General features: G+C 42.9%; 1 protein-coding gene across 5 annotated transcripts in view; it reads left to right on the plus strand.

Annotated features, from left to right (window-relative positions):
- The window catches only part of DIXDC1 (DIX domain containing 1), a 79356-nt gene that overhangs the window by 18687 nt on the left and 37665 nt on the right, over positions 1-23004 (plus strand). For all 5 annotated transcript variants that reach the window (XR_014069212.1, XM_081543379.1, XM_081543381.1 and 2 more), the window contains 3 exons: positions 13276-13405; positions 18526-18651; positions 22423-22654. Coding sequence is in view for 4 of the 5 variants with exons in the window: in XM_081543379.1 (XP_081399505.1) it covers positions 13276-13405; positions 18526-18651; positions 22423-22654 (488 nt within the window). In the remaining variant the exon portion in view is untranslated. The remainder of the gene's footprint in view (positions 1-13275; positions 13406-18525; positions 18652-22422; positions 22655-23004) is intronic.

Genomic DNA, 23004 nt, shown 5'->3' on the forward strand with positions numbered 1-23004 from the left:
TCTTTACCGTCTGAGCCACCAGGGAACCCCAAGAATACTGAAGTGGGTTGCCTATCCCTTCTCCAGGGGATCTTCCTGACCCAGGAATCGAACCAGGGTCTCCTAAATTGCAGGTGGATTCTCTACCTGCTGAGCTACCAGGGAAGCCCCATTTCTGGTCCTACATTAGCCTATTTCTAGCTTCTTCTGCTCAGGGTCTAAGCCTGCTAAGCACTTCCAGAGAAAATCACATAACTTAGTGGATTGACTCAATTATAGAATTATGGTTTCCAGTGCCAGCTGAGTCCTTGGTGTGGCCAGGAAACCTTTAGCTCTTTCCAGCTTCGCACAGGGTCCCTTTCTTGAAGCCTCCTTCACTCTCCCGGTCCCTTTCACTCTCAATGGACAGACCTGCTCACTTCATCATGGGTAGAGGGGCAATGGGATTTGAGCTCCTTTAGCAGCCCTCTTCCTCACCTCCTTGCTTCCCCACAGAGGTCCCCACTCCTGCCTCTCATCATCAGAGCAGGAAGAGGCCTCTTCCCTTCCTCTGAAACCTCACTGCATCATTCCTGCCCTCCCTGTGTATCTGTTGCTCCCTCACTAATCCCTCCTCTCAGCCTGCGACTGTACTCTCATCCTGAAATGCCCTCATTCCTAACCACCTTCCTCTCCAGCAGATACCCACCCTCTCGCCTCCCCTCGCTGTTTGTTTTGTTTGTTTTCCCGCTTCCTGACGTCTTCTCCCTGCCATCTGACTTTTCACCCCACCGTGCCCTGGTGTCAGTTCTCAGAAAGGTCACCAAAGCCTCTTAAATATTAAATGAAATGGGTTTTCCAGTCCTCAGTCTGACTTTCTACCACATTTGACCTTCTTGTCAATGTCCTGACATTCTCTAGTCTTGGATTCCCACATAACACTTCCTCCTGATTCTTCTCTCCCTCTGATTGCGTGTTCTAAAATAATTTTTTTTTTTTGGCCAGACCGCACATCTTGCTGAATCTCAGTTCCTCCACCAGGGATAGAACCTGCATCACAGCAGTGAAAGCCTGGAATTCTAACCACCAGGCCACCAGGGAATGCCCCCAAATAATTTTTTTGCTGCTCACTTCACTTGTCCCTTTGATGTTGATATACCCCAGCCTCTGCACTGAGTATTCCTTCCTTTTCTCTCATTGTGTGTTTTTCTTTCTTTCTTTTTTTAAAAAATATTTATTTATTTATTGGGCCGCACCGGGCCTTAGTTGTGGCACTCAAGATCTTTGATCTTTGCTGCGGCGTGTGGGATCTTCAGTTGTGGCGTGTGAACTCATAGTTGTGGCATGTAGGATGTAGTTCCCTCTCTGACCAGAGATTAAACCCGGGCCCTCTGCGTTCGGAGTGCAGAGTCAGTGGACCACCGGGGAAGTCCCTGTGTGCTTTCTTTGCTATAATAGAAATAATACATTTTTTAGAGTAAGATGGAGTGGGTTCAGATTCCGTGTTCACCTCTTACCAGCGCTGTTATCTGGAGCAAGTTTTCCTATATGAAAAAATGGAGCTGATATATCAACTTTATTGACTGGGTATGAGGATTAAAGGAGGTGATGCATATCACCTCCTATCATTCAGTGGCTGGCAGGGACAAGCACTCAGAGCATTTTCACCCTCTTCTTTCCCTTCGGTGCCCTCCCCCCACCCCCTACTCCCTTTCCTGCTGAATAACTCCTTGTAGTTTGACTTATTTCGGGGAGTGCTGTAAAGCCCTGGATGTGAAGTCAGCATGGGGTTGAGATCCTTGTTCTTACCTGTCCTGTGACTCTGGGCTCATTGCTGCTCTGAACCTTGGTTTCCACATCTGTAATATGGTGATAGTAGTTCCACATCTCTGATCAATGTTGGAGGGAGGAGTAAATATTTATATATTCGACATATGAACAACGCGGGGGTTAGGGGTGCCATCCCCCTGCATCGTGGAAAACTGTGTAACCTAGAGTCAGCCTTTTGTATCCATGGTTCCTTCACAAGTGCATTAACTGACCGCATATCATATAGTACTATAGTATTTACTACTGAAAAAATCTGTGTAAGTGGATCTATGCAGTTCAAACCTGTGTTGTTCAAGGGTCAACTGTACACACACACACACACACACACACACACACACACACACGCACATACACTATATATATGAAATGATGTGGTTCAGTGCCCAGCATAGCACCCGGCACACAGTAAGTTCTCAGCAGATGGTGTTGTTATCCCAGAGCCGTCCCTGTTCTCTCACACACAGATACTCTCAAACATCTCACTCCCACCCCACAGCCATCTCTTGTGCCCTAGACCTGGATTTTGCCAACTGGCTGCAGAACATCTCTACTCTGATGTTTTGCAGATGGCTCAGACTCTTGTTCAAGACCGAACTGTTTGCTTTCCCCCCGGTACTTGCTCTTCACATGCTCTCACTTCAGTTAAAGCGTCACCATCCATTCAGGTGTGACTTTTTGGACTGTCTCTCTCATTGTTACTGCCTGCCTCTTGGCAGTCATCTCTCTGACTTATTTCTGCAGTTTGTCCTTTTCTCACTGTCCTGCTTCAATTTAGGCTCTCATCTTTTCTCACTTGAATTACTTACTACCTTAAAGCTCCTCTTTCTGTCTCATATTCTAGTGCATCCAGAGTGACCATTCTAAGATACAAGTCTCACAGTTTGACTTTCCTGTTGCAAGACTCCATGCTTTCCTGTTAAAACTCTTTAAGACTTAAATCTAAGTTTTGGTAGGTCTTGTGCTGACCTATTTCTTAGTCATCACTGCCTGCCACTCACAGCTCTGCCCATACACAAATTTGTTAACTGGCCGCTCCTCCAAGATACCATATACCTTCAGGCTCTTCCTTTCTTTTTTTTTTAAATCGTCTCTCCCTGGGATGTCCTTCTATTCCCCAACTGGCAAATATCCTTAAAGAACAGACAGATGTCTTCTTCCCTCTTCACCCTCCCGTGACGTCTTCATCCTTTCATCCTGTTACTCCTTTTGTGCATAGATAGCATTTTTAAAAACATTTCTCCATTGTTCCAGTGATCACTTTGTATCAGAGTTATTTATATGCCTGTAAACAGTGGGCCTGGCACAATGCCTGGCAATGTTGGTTGAATTTGAATAAATGAATACATGAAATGATAGGGTCTGGAAGTATCTTGTGAGATGGGATCTAACAAGTTGAAATTTGTTAAATATGCATCAAGAAGACCAGTTATACAAGAATGAAAATGGAAGAGATTGGCTTCATAGCAGAATGTGCTAAACATTTGGGGAGGGGGCTTGGTTGATAGCTCTGTGTGAGTCAGCAATGTGAGGTGGTAACAAAGAAAGAAGAAGAAGGGGGAGAATGGGAGGAGAGGGAATAAGAGTGTGAAATATCTTGGATGAGAAGGTTGACTGTCTGATTTTATAGCCAGGGTATTGTGTTTGGTTCTAAGTATTATGGTTTTAGATGGATTTAGGCCAGAATAGCAGTAATTCTTGAAACCATTTTGTTTTTAAGATTTTGGGGAAAAAATTATAAAAATAGACAAACTGGTAGCTAACATGATGAAAAAGGAGGAAGCACAAATATACAAAATAAGAAATGACAGTGGAGAAATAACCATTGAAACAAACAAAACTGTAAGAGTCTTTGCAGGTCTGTGCGAATAAACTTTAAAACCTTAATGAAATTATTAATTTCTAAGGGAAATTATGATTACTAAAATTGATAGAGACAGGGTATTTAAACAGACCAATTTCTGTAGAAGAAATAGAGAACTTTAATAAGGAACTATTCCTCAAAAAAATTACCAGCCTAGATTTTTTTCGGAGGGCGATTCTACCAAACCTCTGCTTATCAGATAGCCCAGTGCTCTACAGATGATGTCAGAGAATGAAGCTAAGGGGAAACTTGGTGCTTCTTTTTGAAAATATATCTACCTGGTAGTGCAAAAAAGAAAACTACAGACAAATATTACTGATGAATACCTATGAAAAGAAGAGCCCAGTGGCTCAGTGGGTAAAGAATCTACTTTCAATGCAGGAGACAGAGGAGACATGGATTTGATTCCCGGAAGGGGAATATTCCTTGGAGGAGGGAATGGCTACCCATTTCAGTATACTTGCCTGGAAAATCCCATGGACAGAGGAGCTGCAGTTCATGGTGCCCCAAAGAGTCAGACATGACTGAACAACTGAGCAACCATGAAAAAGTACAACAAATGTAGTACTAATATAGCTCTAATATATATTTTATTAGTGAACACAGTTCAACATCACATTAAAGTGTAATTCATTATGATCAAGTAGGGTTAACCACAGGACTGCAAGGTTCAGTTCAGTTCAGTTCAGTCACTCAGTCGTGTCCGACTCTTTGCGACTCCATGAACTGCAGCACACCAGGCTTCCCTGTCCATCACCAACTCCCGGAGTCCACCCAAACCCATGTCCATTGAGTTGATGATGCCATCAAACCATCTCATCCTCTGTCGTCCCCTTCTCCTCCTGCCCTCAATCTTTCCCAGCATCAGGGTCTTTTCCAATGAGTCGGCTCTTCCCATCAGGTGGCCAAAGTATTGGAGTTTCAGTTTCAACATCAGTCCTATCAATGAACACCCAGGACTGATCTGCTTTAGGACGGACTGGTTGGATCTCCTTGCAGTCCAAGGGACTCTCAAGAGTCTTCTCCAACACCACAGTTCAAAAGCATCAATTCTTCTGCACTCAGCTTTCTTTATAGTCCAACTCTCACATCCATACATGACCACTGGAAAAACCATAGCCTCAACTAGACGGACCTTTGTTGACAAAGTAATGTCTCTGCTTTTTAATGTTCTGTCTAGGTTGGTCATAACTTTCCTTCCAAGGAGTAAGCGTCTTTTAATTTCATGGCTGCAGTCACCATCGGCAGTGATTTGGGAGCCCAGAAAAATAAAGTCAGCCACTGTTTCCACTGTTTCCCCATCTATTTGCCACGAAGTGATGGGACCAGATGCCATGATCTTAGTTTTCTGAATGTTGAGCTTTAAGCCAACTTTTTCACTCTCCTCTCTCACTTTCATCAAGAGGCTCTTTAGTTCTTCTTCACTTTCTGCCATAAGGGTGGTATCATCTGCATATCTGAGGTTACTGATATTTCTCCCGTCAATCTTGATTCCAGCTTGTGCTGGAAAAGCCGAGCGTTTCTCATGATGTACTCTGCATATAAGTTAAATAAGCAGGGTGACAATATACAGCCTTGATGTACTCCTTTTCCTATTTGAAACCAGTCTGTTGTTCCATGTCCAGTTCTAACTGTTGCTTCCTGACCTGCATACAGGTTTCTCAAGAGGCAGGTCAGGTGGTCTGGTATTCCCATTTCTTGAAGAATTTTCCACAGTTTATTGTGATCCACACAGTCAAAGGCTTTATTAAGAAATCCACATATTCCATGATAATGGAATATTATCAGGAAAAATAATCACAACTGTCTCCATAAATGCTGACAAAACTTTCACCAAAATTCAACATCTGTCCCTTATAAAACCACTGAGGAAAATAAGACTTGGTTGGAAATAGGGCGGTGATGGTGTGATTTGAGATTCTCCCTAGGATTGTCCTCATGGCCACGTACTTCTTCATTCCAGAAATGGCCAGTGTAGGCATCCATGGATTCATTAACAGGAACAAGGGGAAAAGGGCTGCCCATTATTCACATCGGTGGAATTTGATGGAAAGAGATAGGTGCATCTCTGGAGTTAATCATCATTATGTGTTGAAGGGTTTGCAGGACATTGATTAAGGAAGCATTTTCCTGATTGATGAGAAATAACTCAGTTATGCTCGTCTACCCCTGCTAGAAGGTTATGCAGTATATTGTGTAGTATGCAGTATATTTTGTAGTGTGTGATAAAAATAAAAAAGTAAAAAAGAAAGAAAAAAAGGAAAATAATACTTGATGCATTCTTTCTTAACATGATAAAAATATATATACTTTATTGCTAAAACCATTCTCTTTCTAAACTGGGAAACACTTCAGGTATTTTCTGTGAGTCCAGAAATAAGGGAAGAATGGCCAGTATCTCCACTACTAGTCAACATTGTGCCAGAGGTATATAGAAATCGATCAGAGGCATAAAGCTTAGTCAAGAATATTTCTTTTTGTAGGTGATGTGGTAATAATCCTGGAAATCATTGAAAATTATTGATAAAACTCAATGCAACTCAATAAAAGATAAGATAACAATATAAAATGAACCTTCTGAAATTAACAGCTTTCACATACACAGAGTAACCAATTAGAGAAAGTGATGGTAGAGAAAACCTCATTTAATCACAATTAAGAAGAATTGAATACTTAGAAATGAACTTAACAGGAAATGTGTATAACTTACAGGAGGAAAACTTTAAAACTCTCCTGAAAGACTCATTTGAACAAATGAAAGACATCCCTTAGTAGGATGGTTCAACAATATAAAGATGACAGTTCTCTCTATATTAATTTATAAATTTAATATAATCCCAATAAAAATTCTAACAGGGTTTTTTTTTTGAAAGTTAGATAAATATATACTGAAGGTTGTATGGAGAAATAAATTTGTAAAAATAGTCAAGAAAATATTAAAAAGAGAAAATTTTCAGTGGAGAGGCACCAGCTGTACCAGATATTAAATTATACTATGAAACCTCTACAAGTAAAACATTTTGGTACTGGTATATGAATGAACAAATATACAAGTGATACAGACTGTGAAGTCCAGGAATAGACCCAGGAACTATGGAAATTTAGTGATAAAGGCAGCATGTCAAATCCCTAGGGTAAAGATTGACTTTAGTAAATGGTGCTGGAACAACTGTGTAGCCATTTGAAAAAAAGATAAGTTGGACCTATATCTCACATTATACAGAAGAATAAATTCCAGATGGAACAGGGATCTAAATGTAAGCAATTTTGAAAACATATGAGAACTAGACAAAAAGCAGAAGTGAATTCTTCTTTCACGTTAGTGTAGGGAAAGCCTTTCTAACCATCACTCAAAATTCAGAGGAATGAAATATCAGTAATTTGATTTTATAAAAATAAAATCCTTTTCATAGCCAGAAAACCACCATAAACTAAGTCAAAAGATTACTGATAGGGACTTCCCTGGTGCTCCAGGGCTAAGACGGCACGCTCCCAATGCAGGAGGTCTGGGTTCAATCCCTGGTCAGGGGTCTAGATCCCACATACTGCAAGTAAAAAGATCCTGTGTGCTGCAACTAAAGATCCCATGTGCTGCAACTGAGACCCAGCACAGCCGAAGAAATGTGTGCGTGTGCTCCGTCGCTCAGTCGCGTCCGACTCTGCAACCCTGTGGACTGTAGCCCACCGGGCTCCTCTGTCCATGGGATTCTCCAGGCAAGAATACTGGAGAGGGTTGCCTTTCCCCCTGACCCAGGGATCAAACCTGAGTCTCCTGCATTGGCAGGTGGATTCTTTACCACTGCATCACCTGGGAGGCAGCCAAATAAAGAAACAAATATAAATATCCAAAAAGAGAGATCACTGACAAACTGGGAAATCCCTGCAACATATATCAAAGACAAAAGGGTAATATTCCTAACACATAAAGAGCTCTTAAAATGAAGGTACAATAGATAGAAAAATGGGAGAGATGTGAACAGATAATTCATGTAGATATACAAAATATATAAAGATAGGGATGAATTTAAATTGAATTCTTAAACCTACCAAAAGAAGCTCAAATTCATAACTAAAGAAATGAAATTAAAACAACACTAAGATATAATTTGTCACCTATCATATTAGCAAAAAATTTAAAACTATGACAACGTATTCTATTGGCAAGACTGTGGGAAAATGCACTCTTATGCATTGCTGATGGTAATGCAAATAGATAGGATGCTTTTGGCGGGGAATTTGGCCATATCTAATGAAGTTATCTACTTAATGTATCTATATTCACCTAGCCATCTTCTTTGAATCTACCCTGAAGATAGACCTCAATCAGTATGAAAATACATATGCATAACGTTATTCATTGCTTCACTCTTTGTAACTGCAAAACATTGAAAAAAATCTCTGAATTCTCTTATATAGAAGACTGATTGACTAAATTATGGTATATCTACATAATGGAGTACCATGTAGCTGTAAAATAAGGAAGATTTCTAGACCCATATGGAGTGATTTCCAGAATATATTAAGCAAATATTGATTGAAGTGAAGTGAAAAATGCAGGTGTAAAAAGAATGTGTATGTGTTAGTTGCGTCTGACTCTTTGCGACCCCATGAACTGTAGCTCACCAGGCTCCTCTGTCCATGGAATTCTCCAGGCAAGAATACTGGAGTGGTTTGCCATGCCCTTCTCCAGGGGATCTTCCCAACCCAATCTTGAACCTGGGTCTCCTGCATTGCAGGCAGATACTTTACCGTCTGAGCCACCAGGGAATATCAGTGCTTAATGCTATTTTGGGGACTTCCCTGGTGCCCAGTGGCTAAGACTCCAAGCTCCCGATGCAGGGGACCTGGGTTTGATCCCTGGTTAGGGAACTAGATCCCACATGCAACGAAGTTTGAAGATCCCACATGCTGCAACCAAGACCCAGCAGGGCCCAGTAAATAAAATTAAAAAAAAATTACTATGCTGTTTTTCACATAAGAAGAAAAGGGAAATAAAGTATACATATATCTTTTTTTTCCAGATAACATACAACGAATCAGATTGGTTATCTACAGGAGTGGATAGAAATAGGGTGGAAAGGCTAGAGAAAAGGGAATGGAGTAGAGAGAAAGATGGAGGTGTGATGCTTCTGAATGTATGTTTTTCTATAGCTCTGACTTTTAGAATCATGTTTATCTTTCTCCTGCCCCCAAATTAATTAAAATCAACCAAAATGTTAGGACAACCCCAAATGGTCTACCAATTGTAATAAATGTACTTGACTGTATTACAAATTAATAACATAACCACACTGAAGGCAGAGGAAAGAAAAGAATTAACCTAAGTCATTTTGGAATCAGTATTTTGAGTGTACACTGTAAGGCTAAAGACCAAAAGGACTATATACATTGTATATCAATTTCTGGCTAGTAAATTTATTTTTCTATGACCTGGCATAGCCCAATAAATAAAAAAATATTTTTAAAAATGACTATACTAATTCACACGAGGTATGGATTAGCAAGTCAAATTTTGATGTGTTTTCTAGGGCTGAGGAAATATTAGTAAATTTATTGTGGATACAGAGAGTCAGGTTTCTCACTCTGGGGAAAAAGGAGTTACAAATAAGGAAAAGGTAAAGGAGAGATGAACCCTGTGGTGCTGGGCTGGAGGCAGGACCAGGGTAATTCATGGTGTATTTCTCCATCTGTCTACTTATCTGTCTGTCAAGATAAGTAGATAGAAGTATGTGTCTAGGTGTGATGTATACCTTTATTTCCTACTCTGCTCCTGAGAGGGCCCAGAATGTTACCCCAGTAGGATGAGTATACCTCATGCCCAAATTTTGGTTTCTGAAAACTACTTTCCAATAAAAGGAGCCAAAATTGTTTTCTTTTGACAAATAGCTGATGACAGAGCTGGAGCAGAGAAAATACAAGATGAGGAGATCTTTTAAAAATACAGGTTCTAATTCGTTAGAACTGGGGCAGAGTTAGAGATTCTGCACTTCCATTCTATTCTGCATATTCTGTTCTATTGTATTTGAAGTATGTTGATTCACAGTGATGTGTGAGCGTCTGCTCTTCTGACAGGCCCCTGGTGATGGTGCTGCTGGTCTGCGGAGCACTCTTTGATTAGCAGACAGCACCCTAGTGTAAATTATTACACAGGATACTCAGAGCACTGGCTGTGGAGGAAGAAGTGGTTTAGGCTAAGGTAACCTCCATTCTGAGAGTTTTGGTGAGATTGTTTAAACATCAGGGATGCATTTATTTAGGTAACAGTGTAGTAGAGTAGAAAGAGCACTGGTTTGGGAGTCAGAGTGAATTTCATATTCATAGTTTACAGTCTGGGTGGCCTTGAACATTATTTCACCTTTTTGGAGTCTCGGTTTGCATTTGCAAAATAAATACAGTAAAAATTTCCCTGGCAGATTAGCGTTAGAGAAATTGTGTCTAAAGGACCTAGCATAACTCTAGACACAGAGTAGATGTTCAGAAAAGTGGTGACAATTATTATCACTGATGCAATAGAATCCTCTTTACTGGAAGCCCAGAACTTCCAGTGATTAATGTGCATGAAAAGTTCTATGAGGAACCTCAAAGCAGTTTTGCATCAGAGACACTTACTTCTGTTCGTTGGCCAAAAGAAGGCTATGATTACTTAAGTAAAATCATCTTGGCCTGATGAAAAATACTTGTTCTTGTCTTTCTCTGCATAATTCACTTTCATAATCATTGTAGGTCTTGGCCTGATGAAATTTGACACATTATTTACCAATCCAAACAGATTTGTTGAGCACCTGTTACTCTGAGTCCAACAATCCTGAACTCCTATAATGTCCTGCATGAAGCATATAGTTGAGACCTCATCTTCTTTCAGCTCACTGTCCTCTTTGCCTCCTTTCCTCAGGAAAGCCCCCTGAACATGGGCCTCAGATTGAGCTAATACTCTTAGCACCTCGTGCATCCCCGTCCTAGCGTTTGTCTCATCAACCTGCAAGCTTCTCCTCCTTCCCCTCTCTTCTCGTTTTTTTTTTTCCTGCAAACTTCTTGAAGGCATAAAGCTCTTTGTAGCCCCGTCACAGAACACTGGCTGCACCCACCTTGTAGTTGAACTGATTGCCTGACACAGGACATCCTCACGGAGAGCAAGAGTCTGAGGTGTGTGGGAGGGTCAGGGAAGGCTGCCTGGAAGAGGTGATGCTTGAGCTGAGGTTTAAGAAGAGATGCAAGGCAGGAGGGAGGTAGAGTGGCCAGAAGATATGGTGCGTTTGTGGCCAGAAGATGTGGTGCGTTTGGGGCACAGCACATGGTTTGGACCAACCTTAAACATAGGGGGCAAATGTGAGTGGGTAAGTGAAGCTGGAGAAGAGATAAGGACTGCGCATGACAGACTGGAATGCAGCTGAGGAGGATGGGTTTTCTCCTGAGGGTAATGAGAGGCCAGTGAAGGATTTTAAGTAGGAATGTGGAGGGGGGGGGTTTGAGGGTGATACTCGATAGAGGGAAGTGGGGTAGGGATTTTGATGTAAGCCAGGTAATCAGACCCAGCTGTTACCCTGATGCCTTTGTGGCCCGGAGCAGCGTGGTTTGCTCTGGAGGCACCCTTTGCCTGTCCTGACATTTTGGCTGAACGGTAAGAGCTCACCTGGACAGGAATCTGGCCCGTGTGAAAGCAGAAGGTGCAGCTGCCTCTAGCCTGCAGAGTGAATTGAATAGCAGGAGGCCCTTGGACCACCTTTAGTGGGTTTCCTAACCAGGTCTGCCATGGCATAGGGATGGAGACATTGGAGAAGTTACATGATTTCTCTGAACCTCATCTACAGAAGAGATGATACCAACCCTTCAGTGCTTTTGTGAGAACTGAATTAGATGATGGTAATGAAAATAATGATGACCATAAGCATCAACTGTGTGGCTGTGTTCTAGGTACATTGTTGTTGTGTTGTTTAGTTGCTAAGTTGTGTCCAACTCTTTTGTTACCCCATGGGGTATAGCCTGCCAGCCCTCCTCTGTCCATGGGATTTCCCAGGCAAGAATACTCGTGTGGGTTGCCATTTCCTACTCCAGGAAATCTTCCCGACCCAGGAATTGAACCCAGATCTCCTGCATTGGCAGGCGGATTTTTTACCACTGAGCCATCAGGGAAGCCCTCCAGATACATTAGTAAGTCATTAAAAGACATATAAAACATCAAAAGTAGTGTTTAATTCATGATAAGTACTCAGTAAATGCCAGATTCTTCACCCTACCTCTTGCTGATCATTGCACTTCCTACAGTTTGTCAGTAGCTGATAGAACATTGCCTTAGCACTACCTTCCAAAGGACTTTATTTATTCCCACAAATTGACATAGAGAAAATAGTGAAGATTTAATTTAAGCTCAGGAAGCAGCCAGTGAGTAATTTCTGACATCATTTCATTAAGGAAGTACTTGGAGCTTAGAAATCAACTGTACTTTAACCAAATTATAATTTGATACTGTTAGCCCTTGAATTTAATTTTTAGGTTCAGAGTCTTGGGCTTCTACAGAAATCAGACAGAACTGCTGCCTGTACTATGACCTTGCTCTTGTGCTATTTTGATATTTAGTGCCCAGATAATCAGAATGAACACCTGAATATACAAGCTCTGTTTAAAATGGAATATGAAAGGTTGTCTAAGTGTTGGGATGAGTTGTAAGTCCTACCTGAGTCTGAGGTTTCTGATGGTACTGGACCATAAGCGTTGTCTGAAAAAAAACAGACCCCAACCCCAGTCTTCAGGAACTCTGCTCATCCTAGCCTTTCTTTTTCTTTCTTTGTGCAGGTTTCAGGTAACCAGATCCTCTTTGACAACATAAAGCCTGGATTAAAGCTAACTCTGTAGCAATCCCGGGATTATGGGCTCAGGAGGATAAATCCTGGATTGGTTTCAGTTAAATCTCTTTGTGAGGAAAGCATCTCTGAGGCAGTTCTGAGCTCAGTTTGCTGTGGATTCCTAGCTCCCCAGGATCAGGTCTTAGGAACGTCACAGGTCATTGTGGACACGGGACATGAGAGATCGTTCCTGGGAAGTGCGGCGGGTCACTGGCAGCTTTCATCACACTGAAAACGGGCAGTGCTTCTGGCCGAGCTTTATCCCTGGTCAACAGAGCTAAAGTCAAAGAAAGCAGGAGTCATTGTCGCTGAAACGCTCATCTGCGTACCTGTGTCCACACCACCACCCGAGTCAGAGGGGGTAGCTCATCCCGGAGACTAGCATAAAACTAGAGAATTTTAGAGCATACTCCATGTCTGACCATCTTTCTTTCTTTCCTTAAAACCTTCTCCTCCTCCCTCTGGGTATAGACTGCTCAGTCACTCAGTTGTGTGCAAGTCTTTGCGACCCCATAAACTGTAGCCTGCCGGGCTCCTCTGTCCATGGAATTGTCCAGGCAAGAATTCTGGAGCGGGTTGTCATTTCCTACTCCAGGGGATCTTCCCCACCCAGGGATTGAACCTGCATCTCTTGCATCTCCTGTATTGGCAGGCAAATTCTTTATCACTGGGCCACCTGGGAAGTTGGGTATACATTGCCCAGTCTCAAATGCTGCCTTAGAGGGTACAAGAAAGAGGCTACGAGAAGCATGCAACCTTTCCTTACCTCCTGCTTTCCTTTTCCAGCAACAGCTGCAGGCGTATGTGGCGTGGGTGAACGCACAGCTGAAGAAGAGGCCAGCGGTGAAGCCAGTGCAGGACCTGCGACAAGATCTCCGGGATGGGGTGATCCTGGCATATCTCATTGAGATTGTTGGTCAGTTGGCCCTGGACTCTGATGCTAGCTTAAACCAGAACATGCCCTTTTTACCCTCCATATGCCCTTCAGAGCAGATTGTTGGTGGTGGTTTAGTCACTAAGTCATGTCCAACTCTTGCGACCCCATGGACTGTAGCCTGCCAGGCTCCTCTGTCCATGAGATTTCCCAGGCAAGAGTACTGGAGTGGGTTGCCATTTTCCCCTCCAGGCGTTCTTCCCCACCCAGGGATCGAACCCTCATCTCCTGCATTGGCAGGCGAGTTCTTTACCGACTGAGCTACTTCTTTAAAGTCTCATGGAATTGAAAGTAGGGAAGACTTAAGATACTTGCCCAAAGTTAAGTAATTTATTTATTAGTCAGTAAACACTGTGTTCCAGGCGCTGTATTAAACTTTGGGAGTGTGATGATGAGCACAGTCGCGGCTCTCAGGAGTCTCCCAATCTAGTTGGAAAGACTGGAGAGTGAAGTCAACTTCCAGTAATGTACTTAGTACTGTGATGGGGCAAGCACAGATAAGAGCAGAGGGCAGGCACCCAACCTACTGTTAGGGATTCTAGGATGGCTTGCCAGAAGGTCTGATGTTTACACTGAGGCTGGAAAGAGAAGTGGTAGCCAGGCAAAAAGAAGGTGTGTTACCAGCAAAAGGACCCGACTAAGATAAGAAGACCTTGTTTTCTTGAAGCCCCAGAGTTTTTGCCTGTCATTCTTATTAGATGGTATCATAACCTTATTTCCACAGCATTTGTCCACACCTCTTATTATTTCTCTCACCAAATGACAGTTTTTTACTATCTACCTCTCCAGTATAGATTGAGCTTTTTAAGAGCAGGTACAGTATAATTTTTTTCCCCGTTTGCACACTCCTTAACCAAGTGCCAGACACATAACAGATACTCAAACATTCATTGACATATTTGAGGGATGTGGGTTTGAGTGATATGTAAGAAGGCAGGCTTGCATCAGGCAGCCTGTCTACAAATACTTCATTTAGACAGCTCATGGATTCATTATTCACTTATAGTGATAATAACCATGATAATAGTAATAGCAGCTACTGTGTATTGAACACTATATCTCATTTAATTTCACTTAATTATCAACTTTTGAGAAACATAATATTACCCCCATTTCTAGGAGCACTTTATACACACACACACACACACACACACACACACACGTGTGTGTGTGTACATATATATCAGGCATTGCTAAACACGCTACTTTGATTGATTTATGATAATAGATAGCATTTAAGTATTTTACTTATTTTTTGAGATTTAGAAAGGTCTGTCCATGGAATTCTCCAGGCAAGAATACTGGAGTGGGTAGTTTTTCCTTTCTCCAGGGAATCTTCCTGGGGAACCCAGGTCTCCTGCATTGCAGGCAGATTCTTTACTGTCTGAGCCACCAGGGAAGCCTTTGAACAACTTTGCAGGGTCACATAAGAATAGTGGTAAAGCAGAGGTACAAACCTGGATTTACTTTAATTCCAAAGTTAATTTTCAGCTTTTAATTTTTCACTCATTTGCACACATTATCCTGGAAATATATCAGTTAGAAAATCCAGACAGCACAAGAAGATAGAAAAGCAAAAGCCATTTCCCCCATCTGTCCCCTTGTCAGTTACCTGTTCTTTCTGGAGGCAGCCAGTGTTTGCAGTTTCTGCCTCTTCTTTCCAGAGATATTTGGTGCATATACAGGCAATGTGAATGTGTATTCTTGTTTTTCAAAACCCAGGTTCTTAAATGCTGCATTCTGTTGCAACTTGGCTATATAGAAAAACTCTCTGAATTCACTGCTTTAGATTGCGTTCTTTCTTCAGCCAGCCCTCACTGAGCTTTTGATCCTACTACTATGCCCCTGAAACTGTTCTCCTTGAGGTCACAACTCAGCTCTGTCAAATCCCATGGCAGGGCTCAGTCCTCATTTTATTCAACTTAGCAGAACTTGACACAGTGGATCACTCCCTCCTCCTCCAAACATCTTCCCTTGGTCCCCAGGATCCTGTGGACTTGGAGTTGTCCTCCTTCCTCACTGGCCTTTCCTGTTTGCTTTGCTGGCTTTCTCCTCCGTGTGCGTGTGTGTGTGTGTGCGCACGCGTGTGTAGTTGTGTCTGACTCTTTGTGATCCCATGGACTGTAGCCTGCCAGTCTCCTCTGTCCATGGAATTTTCCAGGCAGTAAGTAATACTGGAGTAGGTAGCCACTTCCTACACTAGAGGATCTTCCCAACCCAGGGATCGAACCTGTGTCTCTTGCACCCTCTGCTCTGGCAGGTGGATTCTTTACCAACTGCACCACCTGGGAAGCTCTCCTGACCTCTAAACGTTGGAAGTTCTCCTTAGAGGTTCAGACCTTAGTCCTTTTGTATATTCTCTATTTCTAAGTGGTCTCTTCCCAAATTTGACTCTTTAGCCCTAAGCTTTTCCTTGAGTTCTAGGTGTGAATATCAGCTTCCTAGTCAACTGCTCTGCTTGGATGCCTAAAATGCAACTCTCACTTCACGTGTCCTAATCAGAATTTTTCCTTCACCCGACTGATCCTTCTGTCTTCTGAAATCCTTCATCTGACTACCACATCACAGTACCATTGCCTCAGCTGTTAAAGCAGAACACTTAGAAGTTGTCTTTAATTATTCTTTTTCTCATCTATCATATTCAGTTCTTCACATGTGCTGTTTGCTTTATATTAAAAATGTACCTGGTATCTGACTTTTCACCTCTCAGCTTCTTCCCAAACCATCATTATCTCTCACTTGACTATTTTCATTTCCTTTCTAACAGATCTCCCTGTTTCCTCTTCACAGAATCTATGTCCACATGAAGTCAACTTTTAAAAGCATTAACCAGGTCAGGTAACTCATCTCACATGCTAGCAAAGTAATGCTCAAAATGATTCAAGCCAGGCTTCAATAGTATGTGAACTGTGAACTTCCAGATGTTCAAGCTGGATTTAGAAAAGACAGAGGAACCAGAGATCGAATTGTCAACATCCGTTGGGTCATATAAAAAGCAAGAGAATTCCAGAAAAACATCTACTTCTGCTTTATTGAGTATGCCAAAGCCTTTGACTGTGTAGATCACAGCAAACTGGAAAATTCTTCAAGAGATGGGAATACCAGACCACCTTACCTGCCTCCTGGGAAATCTGTAGGTCAAGAAGCAACAGTTAGAACCAGACATGGGAACGACAGACTGGTTCCAAATCGGGAGAGGAGGATGTGAAGGCTATATATCATTACCCGGTTTATTTAACTTATATGCAGAGTACATCATGTGAAATACCGGGCTAGATGAAGCACAAGCTGGAATCAAGATTGCGGGAGAAATATCAATAACCTCAGATACGCAAATGATGCCACCCTTATGGCAGAAAGTGAAGAGGAACTAAAGAGACTCTTCATGAAAGTGAAAGAGGAGAGTGAAAAAGCTGGCTTAAAACTCAACATTCAAAAAACTAAGATCATGGCATCTGGTCCCATCACTCCATGGCAAATAGATGGAAAAACGATGGGAACAGTGACAGACTTTATTTTTTTGGGCTCCAAAATCACTGCAGATGGTGACCGCAGCCATGAAATTAAAAGATTCTTGCTCCTTGGATGAAAAGCTATGACCAACCTAGACAGCATATTAAAAAGCAGAGACATTACTCTACCAACAAAGGTCCGTCTAGTTCAAGGCTATGGTTTTTCCAGTAGTCATGTATGGATGTGAGAGTTGGACTATAAAGAAAGCTGAGTGCCGAAGAACTGATGCCTTTGAACTGTGGTGTTGGAAAAGACTCTTGAGAGTCCCTTGGACTGCAAGGAGATCAAACCAGTCAGTCGTGAAGGAAATCAGTCCTGAATATATATTGGAAGGACTGATGCTGAAGATGAAACTCCAATACTTTGGCCACCTGATGTCTAGAACTGACTCACTGAAAAGACCCTGATGCTGGGAAAGATTGAAGGTGGGAGGAGAAGGGGATAACAGAGGATGAGATGGTTGGATGGCATCACTGACTCGATGGACATGAGTTTGAGCAAGCTCTGGGAGTTGGTGATGGACAGGGAGGCCTAGTGTGCTACAGTCCATGGGGTCACAAAGAGTCGGACACAGCTGAGCGACTGAGCTGAACTGAACTGAACTCCTTTACCTCCAAGCCTGCATTTTCTGCCCATTACATATAGAATAAAATTCAAGATCTTTGCTCTTTTGCTCTAGTTCCCAAAGCCCCACATGACCTGGCCTTGCTGACCTCTCTACCTGTCCTAGAACTCGACTCCTTGCTCTCTCCACTCCAGCCATAGAGTCTTGTTGCTGTTTCTCAGATAAGTTGATCTCATTCCCGCCTTGGTGTTGGTACTTATGGTTCCTCAGCCTGGAATGCCACCTCTGCAAATCTCTTCCTCTCTTATTTTATTCAAGTCTCTGCCCAAATGTGTTATCAGACAGACCATGATCACCCTTCTTTATTTTTCCTCATAGTACTTATCATTGGGCTTCCCAGGTGGTGCTAGTTGTAAAGAATCTGCAGGACAGCACAGGAGATGTAAGAGACCCGGGTTCGATCCCTGGGTGGGGAAGATCTGCTGGAGTAGGAAATGGTACCCGCCTCCAGTATTCTTGCCTCTGAAATCCCATGGACAGAGGAGCCTGGTGGACTACAGTCCTTGGGGTTGCCAAGAGTTGGATGTGACTGGCACAGCACAGCACTTACCACCACCTGAAATTATGTCAAACATTTATCTGTTATCTTGGTCATCTCTCATCCCTGCAGGTATAAACTCTATGATGGAAGGAAAGACAGACAATGTCTTGGTCACTGCTGTTTCTCTGATGCCCCAAACAGTGCCTGGCACACAGTGGGTGCTCAGTGAATATTTGTGGAATGAATAAATGTACACACAGTAACTTCACAGGCCCCAGGGAATAGATTTGAAAATTCGAAGGCCCTCCAAAAGGCTTTCATTTTCCTGTTTCCCATCCAGATTACAAACACCAGGGCCTAACTCCCATACATATTTATAGATAATCTTAGTGTTTACATCAAATATTCTCTCTGTGTCTGGCCACTGTGAAACTGTGATAGTACTCCTCCCCATAACTTCATGTATTTTCTCTCTTCTAACAGCAGGAGAAAAGCTGAGTGGAGTACAGCTGAGTCCCAGTAACCAACAAGAGATGAAGAATAACGTGGATAAAGTGTTGCAGTTTGTAGCTTCCAAAAAGATTCGTATGCACCAGACTTCAGCTAAAGGTCAGTGCTTCCTCCTGTCCGCAGTGAATGAGTACATTTGTCTTTACCTGGGGATTGCCACCTTCAGAAGAACCATCCACAGTGTAGCTGAGGGCTCGGAGTAGACTGGAGTGGGATTAGGCTGATGACCTCACATCTTTTTCCCATAAGGAAAGTCATTCTCTTGGGGTGGAGTGATTATCAAAATCCAGGTGCTTTGGCAACCAGGGTGAAGGTAGAAGTCTCTCTTCATTTTAACTGAATAAAGTTCTGCTTGAGTGTGTGTAGGAAAATTAACAGTAAAGAAATGACAACATTTGGATATTAATTTTAGAACATCTTGTTTAAGATATTAAATGTGAAGATAGATGATATTTTTTTGAGCTCCTAGTGTCTCATGACAAATTCTTTTTTTTTTTTTTTCATGACAAATTCTTATCTCAGATCATAATAGCCTACTTTTTTCTATCCAGTTTTCGAGAAGGAAAATATTTGATAGCATTTTTCTTTGAACATCACAGGACATCTCCAGTTCAGTTCAGTTCAGTCGCTCAGTCGTGTCCGACTCTCTGCGACCCCATGAATCGCAGCACGCCAGGCCTCCCTGTCCATCACCAACTCCTGGAGTCTACCCAAACCCATATTCATCGAGTCGGTGATGCCATCCAACCATCTCATCCTCTGTCGTCCCCTTCTCCTCCCGCCCCCAATCCTACCCAGCATTAGGGTCTTTTCCAATGAGTCAACCCTTCGCATGAGGTGGCCAAAGTATTGGAGTTTCAGCTTCAACATCAGACCGTCCAATGAACACCCAGGATTGATCTCTTTTAGGATGGATTGATTGGATCTCCTTGCAGTCCAAGGGACTCTCAAGAGTCTTCTCCAACACCACAGCTCAAAAGCATCAATTCTGCAGCGCTCAGCTTTCTTCACCGTCCAACTCTCACATCCATACATGACCACTGGAAAAACCATAGCCTTGACTAGACAGACTTTTGTTGGCAAAGTAATGTCTCTGCTTTTAAATATGCTATCTAGGTTGGCCATAACCTTCCTTCCAAGGAGTAAGCGTCTCTTAATTTCATGGCTGCAGTCACCATCAGCAGTGATTCTGGAGCCCAAAAAAATAAAGTCTGACACTGTTTCCACTGTTTCCCCATCTATTTCCCATGGAGTGATGGGACCAGATGCCATGATCTTAGTTTTCTGAATGTTGAGCTTTAAGCCAACTTCTTCATTCTCCTCCTTCACCTTCATCAAGAGGCTCTTTAGTTCTTCTTCACTCTCTGCCATAAGGGTGGTGTCATCCGCATATCTGAGGTTATTGATATTTCTCCCAGCAATCTTGATTCCAGCTTGTGTTTCTTCCAGCCCAGCGTTTCTCATGATGTACTCTGCATATAAGTTAAATAAGCAGGGTGACAATATACAGCCTTGACGTACTCCTTTTCCTATTTGGAACCAGTCTGTTGTTCCATGTCCAGTTCTAACTGTTGCTTCCTGACCTGCACACAGGTTTCTCAAGAGACAGGTCAGATGGTCTGGTATTCCCATCTCTTTCAGAATTTTCCACAGTTTATTGTGATCCACACAGTCAAAGGCTTTGGCATAGTCAATAAAGCAGAAATAGATGTTTTTCTGGAACTCTCTTGCTTTTTCGATGATCCAGCGGGTATTGGCAATTTGATCTCTGGTTCCTCTGCCTTTTCTAAAACCAGCTTGAACATCTGGAAGTTCACAGTTCACGTATTGCTGAAGCCTGGCTTGGAGAATTTTGAGCATTACTTTACTAGCATGTGAGATGAGTGCAATTGTGCGGTAGTTTGAGCATTCTTTGGCATTGCCTTTCTTTGGCAGGATCTCCAGGCAGGATCAAAAGGCTCTTTCACCTCTGCACACGCCCTCTCCTGGAGCCGCATGGCCAGATGAGGGCAGCTCTCATTGCAGTTTGAGCCCAGGCTGCAGGGGAGAAATGATGCAGCTGTCCTCAGACGGCACAGGCTCTCTGGTCCTCCCACTCTGACCCTGGAACTGATTATAATCTGGTTTGTTTCAGCCTCAGTTTCTGGGCCTGACTGCCTGTGGCTCTGATGAGGATGAGGGTAGGAGGGAGCCCTCCTTTCCGTGTTGTAAGTGTTCTCTGTGTTGGGCTCATTCAGGTGGGGCAGTTACTGACCATTGAGAATGTCTTGTAGCAGGTATCAATCAATCCTTTTGGAAACCTTGCATATTTAAAAGGCTGTGAAGCTGAAAAAAAAATACAGTTTTGTCTATTTTCTGACATTAACCAGACCCATCATGTTATTTTCTGTCTGCCTTTCTCTCTCTTTTTTTTTTTTCTAGGACAAAATTTAGAATGTCAGGTATTTCTCTGATCCAGGCCCCGTGAGGAGTGGGCTTGGGGATCTGGCCCATTAAAGTCAGCTATTTTGAGGGAACAGTCGTTCAGGACATCATTGTCTTTTACCTGGAGAAGTGCAGCCGCTTCCTAATTAGTCCCACTGCATCCATTTCTGCCCCCCTCCCATCTGCTCTCCACACTGCAGCCAGAACGATCTTTCTAAGAGGACGATATGCTCATGCCATTCCACTGCACCTGAGGGCCCTTAGGATCAAGTCCAGAGTCCTTTCTCTGTGCCCTTTCTGACCTGACCTCCACTCATCCCCCTTGTCTCTCACCCTCTCCCCCTGAATTCTGAACTCTGGCTGTGCTAAACTGCTTTCTGTTCCTCTTCCACTGTGTGCCATAGAAATATAAAGTAAGTCACATTTGTGATTTGAGTGTGTCTAAATAGCCACGTTGCAAAAAAGAAATCAGTGGAATTAATTTTAATAATATATTTTATTTAACCCGTGTATCCAAAATGAGGGCTTCCCTGGTGGCTCAGTCTGTAAAGAATCCACCTGCAATGCAGGAGACCCAGGTATGATCTTTTGGTTGGGAAGATCCCCTGCAGAAGGAAATGGCAATCCCACTCCAGTATTCTTACTTAGAGAAGCCCCATGGACAGACGAACTTGGTGGGCTACAGCCCAAGGGGTCTCAAAGAGTTGGATACGACTGAAGAGACTTAGCATGCGTGCATGCATATCCAGAATATTATCAGCTCAACACATAATCAATGTAAAAAACTATCAATGAGATATTTTGCATTCTATTTTTTTATACTAAATCTAACGAGATTTTTCATTCAGTTTTGTGTGTGTGTGCTCACACACTCACATACAACACATTTCACTTAAGACCACCGCTACCTTTTAAGTGCTCAACAGCTACATGTGGCTAGTGGCTCCCATACTGGATGGCATCTAGACCTTCATGCCTGCTGTTCCCTCTTCTTGGAAGACTTTTTTCCTTCTCTTTCCTCATCTGATGAACCTCTTTTGGTCAGTCAAGCCTCAGTTTAGAACTCACCTTCTCTGGGAATCCTTCCCTGAGCCCTCTGAACTAGACAGATGCTTCTCCTCTGAGCTCCCAAAAAATCTTGTACTTTTCCTGTTGTATGAAGAAAATGGCAACCCACTCCAGTATTCTTGCCTGGAAAATCCCATGGACAGAGGAGCTTCCCATGGGATCGCAAAGATGTCGGACACAACTGAGCGACTTCACTTTATGTTATTATACTTTATTGTCATTGCTTTAAATCTTCAGTCTCCTTATTGAACACGGCTTTGTGAGGACAGAGCGCTTGACTGCCTTGCTTACCTGTTCACTAGCAGATGCATAGTAACTGAGTGTGTCCTTAGCACTCTGCTTCCCACTTAGGACCTCTTGGTCTGTTCTGATCCTCAGATATCGTGGAAGGCAACCTGAAGTCTATCATGAGGCTGGTCCTGGCCTTGGCAGCTCATTTCAAACCTGGCTCCAGCAGGACAGTGAGCCAAGGATGGGATGCCGGAGCCCCCCTGCAGACTCACCAGCCTCACTGTGCCACTGCTGTGGCCCAGGGAGCAGCCGCTGCTCTGGCTGATGTGTGTCATGACATGTCACGGTCTGGGCGGGATGTCTTTCGATACCGACAGAGGTAAGGATGGAAATCGGGATGGGAATTTGACCTGCGCTGGTATTTCTTCCCTTAAATGATAATGGTGCAGTAGATGGAAATAGCACCTAAACAGCCCCCATTGCAGAAAAGAGTATGGAGTGGAGGTTGGAGAGGGTGCTCCAAAAGAGAAAAAAAAAAGGAAAACCTCTCTTTTAGGCATGTTTATTTTGACTTTTGGAGAAGGGCATGGCAACCCACTCCAGTATTCTTACCTGGAGGATCCCATGGACAGAGGAGCCTGGTGGACTATAGTACATGGGATCACGAAAAATCGGGCATGACTTAAGCGACTTGGCACGCACGTGCACATTTTGACTTTAGCAGAATGT

This window comes from Giraffa tippelskirchi, chromosome 11, assembly GCF_054371585.1.
Source record: "Giraffa tippelskirchi isolate mGirTip1 chromosome 11, T2T-mGirTip1v1.2.pri, whole genome shotgun sequence".
Taxonomy (NCBI): domain Eukaryota; kingdom Metazoa; phylum Chordata; class Mammalia; order Artiodactyla; family Giraffidae; genus Giraffa; species Giraffa tippelskirchi.